Source organism: Monopterus albus, unplaced genomic scaffold, assembly GCF_001952655.1.
Source record: "Monopterus albus unplaced genomic scaffold, M_albus_1.0 scaffold85.1, whole genome shotgun sequence".
In the NCBI taxonomy this organism is placed as follows: Eukaryota; Metazoa; Chordata; class Actinopteri; order Synbranchiformes; family Synbranchidae; genus Monopterus; species Monopterus albus.
In genome coordinates this window covers 1,284,997-1,294,897 of record NW_018127965.1, presented here as the reverse complement: position 1 = coordinate 1,294,897, position 9,901 = coordinate 1,284,997, and the positions used below count along the sequence as shown (strand labels likewise).

Below are 9,901 nucleotides of genomic sequence, written 5' to 3'. Positions count from 1 at the left end.
AGCTTTTGAACCAGTTAGCAACAAAGCCTCAAACCAAACTTCAGTGTCTTCTCCTCCTTCACATACCAAGGATCCCTTGCGCATCTTGTTTCTGGCCTGCAGCAGGGCACACAGGGCCCGGTCGTCATCTCTCTCTGTGTGGCTGGGGTCTCCTGGCTCACTCCACAGGTTGGTCTCCTCATCACGACGCTTCTGGACTTCACGGTTAAAGTACTCCAGTGGATCTTGACTGTGTGGTCAGCCAACACACAAGCACCCAGAAACACAATAACTACATATTCAAACATTGAGTTTGGATACATAATTAACCAAGTGACACACATGTAAATCACCAGTGACACTGTAAAAGGCATTTTTCTGTGAATTATGCTGTTCCTGGTGTTTATTATTTATGTGATATGTAGATAATAACAATAATACTACTCATGTATTGACTGGTATGTGTTGACATCTCTGCTTCTGGTTCATCTTACGGTATTAAAGGCTGCTTCTCATCCTCATCATCGTCGCCACCAGTACAGCAGCAGCAGCAGAACCGCATGCAGAATGTCTGAAAGGCTGAACCCATCTATTAAGAGCTGGTTTCAGTCTCAGAAGAAGAGCTTCTGGAAAAAAAATGAACAAAATACAACAGGTCAAAAAATGAGAAAGCTCACTGATCCCCCGACGCTAATTTTCAGCATCCCTTTCTCCAGGACTTCACTGTGGCTCCACACCCAGTAGAGATTTGTCCTCCTGCCTGAATAGAGAAGCTCGGGCAGATGGGAGCCCAAGAATCGGTGCTTATCATCTGCCTTACATGGAGGACAGTGAGAGCAATGAGCTACTCGCTCTCTCATCAAAACGCATTCACACACCCATAGCCTGAGTATACAGTCACAGCACAATCATGTGAGCTGCTCCATCTCTTGACCTTGTGTTTTGCCCCAAGTACGACACATCTCCTCCTCAACAGTAGGTCTAATTGCACACTGTATCCAACCATGGCTGTACTGATTTAAGGATTTCATTTCATAATATATGGCTACTAAATTTACTTAACTATACATAAGGTTGGATCACTGTAAATTTCGGATAGAATCAAATGGCATCATGTCCATGGAATTTTAAATTCTTTTAGGAGTTTGAGAGAAACAGCTGCACTCTGGTGAAGCATTGTGATGATTGCAATGGTACATAATGATCACAATGTGAAGGGTGACCCAGCCCGAAGCACACTTTAGGATCAAATCAAAAAGGTCCTGTTTTCAATGACATAAACACCCACTGCTGAAAAATAGGAGTACAGTACAAAAATAGATAAATAGGGGTTCTAAGCATAAACAGGTTGCATCTCTAATTTAAAGGAGGTGAACGATGTCATGAGCTCATATATTTTATTAGACAAGACAAAAAAAATATTGGTCAGTTGTTATGCCTTTAAATTAACATGTTTGATGAATGATCCCAAGAAAAATACACTCAAAGATAATCACTAAAGAAAACCTAAGTACTCTAAACAGGCTTCCTACCCCTACAGTATACCGTTGTTGAAAATATATGCTGCAAACATGAAGCAAAAGAAAAGGCTGATTTGTCATGTGACTGTGATAAAGGCACCAAATTATTGATATTAAGTGCTTTAATTTAATATTCCTTCCATACAGTGAGCAACTAATAATCAGTTGTGACAAATTATCCAAAAAGAATCTCAACAACCATAGTTTGGAAGAGTGGAATAATTTCAGACTGTGACTGCAGCTTCCACAAATAACTCAGCCGATAAAGTTCAATGCCCAAAAGGCCGACTGGCAGTGCTGCGAGTGTGTGTGATGTGGCAAATTAATACGCTCCTTCAAATCATGAACAAAGTGGTTTTGTGCCTTATTTCTCAAGACTGATAAGCACAAGGAAGAACAATTTACTCTTTGGTTCAACTCCACACAAGTGTGAACCAATGGCCAGACTTCAGCCTTTTCCCAGTTTTCATGACATATGCAAATAGAAATCATCATTTTTCTGAGGTACATCATAATACTGAGGTGCAGAGTTTGAAACACAGCTGAAACGTAATAGGCTGGAAGTGACATTTGTAAATGAGCAATCATAATGCATCGTAATGTAAGAAATTACAGAGAAACCTCATTCAGAGCCACATCTCTAGGCCTGAGGGAAGGCCGGCTCCAAACTACAATGAAAAATCATATCAGTACAGGAATAAGGGTTGATGATAAATAAGGAGCTCTCCTTTTTACCACAAGGCCACTTGTGTCTATTGGCACAAAAGACAGGCTTTAGTAAGTGTACAGCATCCTTATTAATGGACATTATAATCACCTTCATTTTATTAACGGAGCCTGATAAAGCATTTGCAACACAAACTAACATCCTCCAGATCTGACTCCCAATCCTGAAAGTGCAAAGCAAAGGCAGAATTTAAAAACCCTCAGTGATACACCCTCAGTTGATCAAATATTTACACCCTGGGAAAGAGGAGGGTGTCAAACTCTAGAGGCTTTCATCTAGCAGATCAGTGGTTTCTCCCTCTAGAGGCAATTAGCCTGTTAAATCCTATGGACCTGGTACAGGGTCCCGTCTTACGGTGCTATTTCGGGTACGTCTGTTTAGGCGAGTTACACCTTATAGCACCCTCGGGCTTAATAAGTTAAAGACCAAGTGCCTTCTTTCCTCATCTGTCACAGTATAGCTAAGAAGAATAAACTGCATGTCAACAGCTTTTACTCAGTACAACTGAATACTTGCTGAAGATATGTCTGTGAAGCGTTTGTCGTGGGGCATGTGCACCAGAAAACCACATTTAAGCATTTGCAATGAAAATTAAAAAAAAAGGCAGCAAATTAACTGTTAACATGTGCAGTAAGGTAATGCTCAGAAATGGCTGTTTCATGCCATTGTATCAATTCCTTTGTAAAAGCGAGACCGATGTCTGCACGGTGAGGATCACTTTAATCTATACTTCTTGTTTCAGCAAAGTCAACGTGCCCAAACAATGCTTTCAGGAAACTGTTTCCACTTTATTATGAGGGACAGGGCAAAATAATTCCAGGCCCTCTAAAGAATATGAATGTGATCACACACACACACACAAAAAAAAAAAACCCAACATTGATCAAGTTTAAGGAGAAACAACATCTTTGACTACTGAATCTCAACTTCTTGTGTGACTGAAATGTGATGACTGTGTGGTCACATGTCCCCCCAGGCTTAGAAGTGCAGGCTCATCAGATCCTGTAGCACCTTCCTTCATCTCCGCATCAGAGGCTCGCTGCTATGACCCATATCTGGGGTTTACAAAGATCAAAACAGGAGTGACACCTCTCAAACAGCTGTGGCACAGACGTGGCTCCTGTTTTAAGTGTGGTGGTGGTGGTGGTGGTGCTGAGAGTGGTGAGAGCGCAGGTCAGCAATATGTTTGCGTAAATGGGACATGAACTCAAACATGGTGGCGGCCAGGCTCTGGTGGATGAGGAGGCGGGGCAGGTGGCCCTGATGAGACAGAGAGTGTGAGAAGAGTGGGTTTTCTCAAAAATCATCTCCTAACTTGGAAAACACTGCCAGTATTTTCTATATTTCATATACTGATTTCTGTTAACAGATTTGAGCATAATTACCAAATGAATCATGTCTGAAATCCCCATTTGTGATATTCTCATTCTATTTTTCTGCACCGTGTCACTATTTGCAGCTGCAACAACTCCTTCCATAAACACAGACTAGTCAATTTCTACTGAAATTAAAAGATCTTGTTTCAAGCATTAAAATATGTTAGAGTAGCAGTAGCAGGCTACATGTTCTCACCTTCAAGTCTGTGTTCAGGACCCAGATGAAGGTGCTGACAGATGGATTACAGCTGGATTTGAGGACCACAAATCCTCCAGGGCCATTCTCTCCCCTGAGGTCAGCAGCAAAGGGGAAAAAAAGAGAAGACAGAGAAGTCAAGGAAATGAAACTAACACAATGGCACTTTTCTCAAATCGATATGATGTTCCTATTTCCAGGATCAGTGACAAGGAGCCCAATTGGAGGCATGGTCTGACCTGACGTAGCGGTTGCATGGAGGTTTGGCATCATGGTCGGTTGCCATGCCTGCAGATAGGTAGCAGTCTCGTTTGCGTTCCACTCGCCGAACATTAACAAAGTCCCTAAAGGAAGGGGGAAAAAAATATCAAATCAATAAAGGATGGAAAGAAAAGATGACAAATACAAAAAGATCTCCATATTAAAGCCTGCTGCTTGCCGTGCTGACGTACCTGGCGGACACAACTCCACCTGCTGCTCCAGCAGAGACATCATATGATACTAAGGTGTTGTCATCAACTCTCTGAAGGATCTGAAGAGAAAGCACTGTTAGACTTGAGCACGGCACGACCTGAAACATGTTTGCAAGTACAGATAGATGAGTACAGGTCACCTGACAGACAGAAACAGTTCTGTTCCACTGGACCATCTTCTCTGGTTGCAGAATCACCTCCTGGTACACGAGCTCAGCAGGACACTGCATAAGAGCCTGAACACAAACAGTCATTTATATCAAAGGCAAGTATGTCAGCAGCCATGCGTCTTATTTCTGAAAACAAAACCTCACTTAGAAATTGGTTGCATGCCATCCACTGAGAAATGAAGTAAGTCTAACCTGTTATGTTTTGGTCACATGATCCTCCAAGGTGAGGACTATAAAATTTAAAGGGTATTTTAAAATCCAATTCTCATGTGTGTTTGTGGTCACTGTTCTATTGGAACAGTGCTGCCGTGGGGTCTGTGTGCTTGTCTCTGCCTGAAAACCACCTCCTGGCAGCTCCTAACCAGTCAGGACACATCCTACATTTTGAGAGAGATAGGAGCGATATCCTAAATCAGGACTGCTGATATGCTCAGAGGACTTCTATTCCTCAAAGTAAAATGTATCATTTGGTGAAATTTTGATGAGTTAGGGGTGACTACCTAACGCTGAGATTCTTGATAAATATGCCCCCTGATGCCACACATTTTCTATATTATAAAAAGAATCACAATTTTGTTTAAAAAGATTCTACAACCACCAAACTGAGTCCATCAATCAGGCTGATCAATAACATCAACACACCAGCCATTAGACACATTAGACATTAGAAGTGTGCTGAAAAATAAAATCAAGGTTGCACTACAGTAATATCTGCACACATGACAGCGGTAAACCACTGGAAAGCAGAGCTTCTCATCAGACTTCAGCCTCCTCTGGAGTCCTTTGTAATGTAACACCAGTTCTTCTGCGAGGGCACCAGGAACCCTCCTTAATATCTGATTTAACACTCTATTGGTCTCAATTATTTCAACACAGTGCCATTTAGAGGTTGTCCAATACATGTGCCCACCAGATGCAAAGTGCAGTTAACTCAGGACCATGAACGCCACACTCATATACAGTAATAGAGTACAGGGCAAAATCAGAATCAGATATAAAACATCAGGGAAGATTACTAACTAAATGGCCTATCATGGTCTATACATGATAAATAAGTGCAGCATTACGAGTCGAGTCATGATTCCTTTGGGTCACTGATGGAGCATATGTTTACAGTGAAAACACAAAGGAGCACTGTACCTTGAGAATGAACGTCTTTCCATGGAAGGGAATCTCCAGGGTGTAGACAGAGTCTCCCATGTCCTGCCATGAAATGAAACAGAAGGGTCAGTATCACAATGCCTTCACTGGAGCTGGGTTTCGAGTGGCGTTTCAGAGTTCAGAGTCACACAGATGTCTTAATGAATCTTCTATATCCTCCTTTCTGTTCTAATTAGCAAAGACCAGAGTATAAAACACTTGATTATCTACACGGCAAACAGTAATAGATTGTTTTACTACTCTGAAAGTCCATCTTTGACTTTTATTTCATCACCTCTAACAAATTACTAAACTGGATCCGTAAGGATCTATAAGGATTCACATTCAAAACACAGTATAGCCCAGTGGATATGATACAGACAACATCATTAACATCAACAGTGGACTCAAATTCATTAAACTGCTATCAAACCTCTACCTTCCACATAGCTGGGAGCAAAACGTGCACAGTGTTTGGATTTTGGTCGTATGATCCATTTGAGAATCTCACACTTTTGGCTACAATGCTGGCCACAGAGCAAAAGCAGCAGCTTCAGTCCTTTGTTAGTCTTTCACATGCAATTTTGTAATGTTCACATACTCACTAGTAGTTATGCACATAAGCTGGTAAAAAAGTACTTCAGGTTACACTGTACACATGTTAGATTGTAGACAGTTGTGCTGATTTAAAATTGCATGCGTGAGACCGAAAAGAACAACTGAGGCATGTCAGATGTAGCAAACCTGTCAGTGGTAGCAGACTGGACTTGGTGAGCTATATACCCCCTTTACTCATGGCATTAAAATATATTCTGCATTGATGTATGTTATCAGGATAACAAAAAATACAGAACACACTGGGATCAAAATGGGATCGGATGAGGCACATCTACAAGTGATCAGGCTCACGTGGTCATGGGTTCTCAGCCATGAGTTAATGCAAAGACCCCTGGCTCAGACATCATTAGGACACTATTTACAGAAACCACAGCCTCTGGCGTGAAAAAAAGTTCAGGGTGTTGTTCTGGTTGGGTGCATTGTTTCATGTATTGGCGAGACAATAAAATACAATAATCTTTGGTTGTGGTGATGTCAAGGCAAACCACAGAAACGGCAGTGTTCACGCTACAATGTAATCCACCAGGAATACATGCTCACATGTATGAGACTGGCCAGTGGTACAATCTGCTGAGTAATGTGACGCTGCATTGCAGAAAAAGCTGAACCTGATCCAAGTTTTTTCTGCATGATGTAATGGTGCCCTGCGTCTCCCTCATACAAATGAACGTGAAGGGCTGCATTTTTGTTTTCTTCCCTCACAGTGTTATGAGGGTTATACAGTATCACCAATACTGCATAGCAGCTGTAAATGTGGCTCACGTCACGTCTGCTGAAATGGCCCTGTACAAGCCTACCAGTTGGGGCGGGGGGGTGGCGGGGCTCTTCTTTATTGAGAAATCAAATATAGTGATGCCAAGTAATACACCTACATTGTTCTTTTCAAATTTCCAGTTGTCCTCCTGGGCTAGGATCTGTTCCAGCAGAGACATGGCTTCACGACCCTGCCTGACATACTCCTTCTCCTGGAACGAGACAAATGAAGGTAGGATCATAGTCACCATCAGGTGAAGAAAAGCTTGTGTAATAGCTGAGTACAATGACTTCTCAAACTGGCATAGGTACCTGAGCTGTGACAGCACTGTGCCCAAGACCCTCCTCGTCCAGATCCTCTTCGGAGTCTGCAGACACAAATTCAGGGCCAAAGCTCAGTTTTGTAGCTCAAATAGAAAACACACCAGAAGGAATGAACCCATTAAGGCAAACTGTACTTAAGGCTGATTAGAAAAATGCTCTATAAGCATACGTGCCTACGAAAGATTCAGGTGGGGAGTAGAATTGTCCATCTGAAACAGCACGGGGGTACATCATGGGGGCACGCTCGCAGGCTGCATTCACTGCTGCTAGGTAGGCTGAGGCCAAAGAGGGAAAGCAGTTGAAAAGAAGAAGTTTATTTTTGTCTAGTCGTGTTCAGACTTGACTTGTATTTTTCCCCTCACCTCTTTCATCCTTGGTCTCCTGCGTGAGCACCTTAAAGTCAAGGAACCAGGTCTCCAACCACGCCACCACAAACGAGGTGATGGGTAACACATAGCCAAAGGCATTCTGGGACAGGAGCTGTGTAAAAAGACACCAGGGGGTAAATCCCAATTCCTTTTCCTCACACAACCTGAAAGTTGTTTCAGTTTGCCATCTTGAAGGACATCCTGAGGCTCTTATTCCTGCTCTGAGAAGTGAGGAGGCTGCCTGGAGGAGCTATGAGGGAGGATATACAGTCCTTTGTGGACTGACATGCCCCTTTATCGGACAGCAGTTGGTGACCGAATGCTTCAGATGAAGGATTGAAGGAAAGAACATTTCATGTCTCTAAAATTATGCTTCCTCATTCCTTTCTCCTTGCATCTTTTCTTACATGGGCGGGACTATGACAAGGAAAAGACACAAATGCGGGAAGTGTAGATGCAATTAAGAGAATCGGGACTTGCCCCTGGCCACGCTGAGACTGCATGGTGCTGAAAGGACCAGAATGACTATTACATTACATTACATTTTACTGTAATGCCTTGGACAGAAAAGCACGGCAGAGAGTGGTGGGGCCAGCAAAAAAAAAAAAAAAAAAACCATTGGAACTTCACTCACGCCCATCAAAACCACTGCTCAGAGACATGTCCTAACCAAAGCCAACAGCATTTCAAGAGGCCCCTTGGACATGGTTTGTCTGCCCTTTTGCCAGAGAGCAAACGGTACCGGGCCATAAGGTGAAGTATGGCCCTCTACCTATTATAATGTGTAAGAAGTACTTGTATTTCTCTCTATTTATTAAAGGGTACTGCTTTTTAGTGTAACTTAAGTTATATATTTATTTTTAACATAGTTTTTAGGTGTTGCTTTGTTTGTGGATGCCAATGCAAAATAATTTCATTCTGCCGTCTACTTATCTGGTGAATAGCCTGAATGACAATAAAGTTAATCTTGAACAACTTCCACCACAGAAGTGGGAGTTACACTTTAAGTTGGCTTTCTTAGCCATTGTTGAATATACGGTACAAAAGTAAATTCCATACAAAAGTATTTGACTTAAAGGAGTAAGCAGAGGTAAAATTCCTGACAAAAACACGTTTCTGAATCTCTGTAGTGCCTAAAACAGTAGAATCATAAAAACTCTTATCAGCCTGTCATCTGACCAAACAGCACATTACTGGAATAAATGCAGAAGTGAAAAAGTCAAAGTGGTTTTAGATGACAAGCCTCCACCACAAACACATTTACACACACACGCCCAACAGTTGAGTTGTGTTACACTCACGTTAGATAGGATGACCTTGAGAACAAGGAAGACAGTGGTCACCAGAGTGGTAACCTGTGTAGTAAAGAGGATTTGATTTGTGTTTTAATTCATGTTCAGCAGTGAACACAAAACATCTTACAGTATTTTACCAATGTGTGTTTTACTGTAACTGTGCTCACTTACTGCAACAAACAACCAATGCTTCAACCGAAAAACAGCATATCCTACTTGCAGACAGAGGAAACGAAACGCAGCGAGGAGCTGTGACAAGGAGGAGGAAACAGAAAATGACTTAGGGCATTTAATTTTGTCACATGCTGTTGACATGTTGACTTTGTTAACATTTCCCCTCTAGTGTCAATAAATGCTGGCATCTGACAGCTCCGTCTGATACTAGAAATCAGACTATGCAACAATGTAGGTAACTGATCAATAAGAGATGAAAGCTTTCTAAACACGATCAGGATTACACACATACGTTAAAACACCAGTGAAATCAAATGAAATGTACAAAGACCTGGATTGACCCACTTACAAAGATGTCAAAGAAGGAAGACCTGAAGTTATAATGGACGACCTCTTTTTCTAAATTGTCCCCAATTGTGTTGGAGATCTGTAGGAAAACAGAGCAGAGTCCACACCAGCATCAAACTGAGCCTTAACCATGACTACTCTCATTAAAAACAAGAGTGAACAGAACAAAAAACATTTCACTAAAGCCTCATATCTTCTGTCTGTTGAACCAAACTGAAATCTCACATTCAGCTCAATTATCCAGAGAAGTGAGATGAAGAGCAGATCAAACGTCACAAAGAGACAGAAGGTGCGACGGACATCAGAAATGGCCTTGCGCTCTGCAGGTGGTACAAGCCGGTATGGGGAAGGGAGAGACAGCGATGTAGAGTAGGAAGAGTTCATGGAGGCGATGGCAGGGAGGCTGTCCCCAAGCTCGCCATACTCTCCACCCGGCACTA

The 9,901-nt window shown here is 42.1% G+C and overlaps 2 protein-coding genes across 2 annotated transcripts in view; both read right to left on the bottom strand.

Annotated features, from left to right (window-relative positions):
- Window positions 1-940, bottom strand: part of LOC109964235 (melanoregulin) — a 4,195-nt gene extending 3,255 nt beyond the window's left edge. Inside the window, exons 1-2 of the mRNA XM_020607398.1 lie at window positions 474-940; window positions 67-229 (exon numbers count right to left, since the gene is read on the bottom strand). Coding sequence (XP_020463054.1) covers window positions 67-229; window positions 474-568 — 258 coding nt within the window. The 5' untranslated portion in view covers window positions 569-940. The remainder of the gene's footprint in view (window positions 1-66; window positions 230-473) is intronic.
- A 422-nt stretch (window positions 941-1,362) lies between these two features.
- On the bottom strand, window positions 1,363-9,899 carry stard3 (StAR related lipid transfer domain containing 3; the record flags this gene model as incomplete). Its single annotated transcript, XM_020607359.1, has 14 exons — window positions 1,363-3,486; window positions 3,799-3,892; window positions 4,038-4,142; window positions 4,251-4,330; window positions 4,412-4,507; window positions 5,582-5,644; window positions 7,072-7,164; window positions 7,265-7,320; window positions 7,450-7,551; window positions 7,639-7,756; window positions 8,946-8,999; window positions 9,111-9,188; window positions 9,463-9,540; window positions 9,687-9,899. Coding segments are annotated over 14 exons (1,365 nt in total), but the record flags the coding sequence as incomplete, so codon positions are not given.
- Window positions 9,900-9,901: the final 2 nt, after the last annotated feature.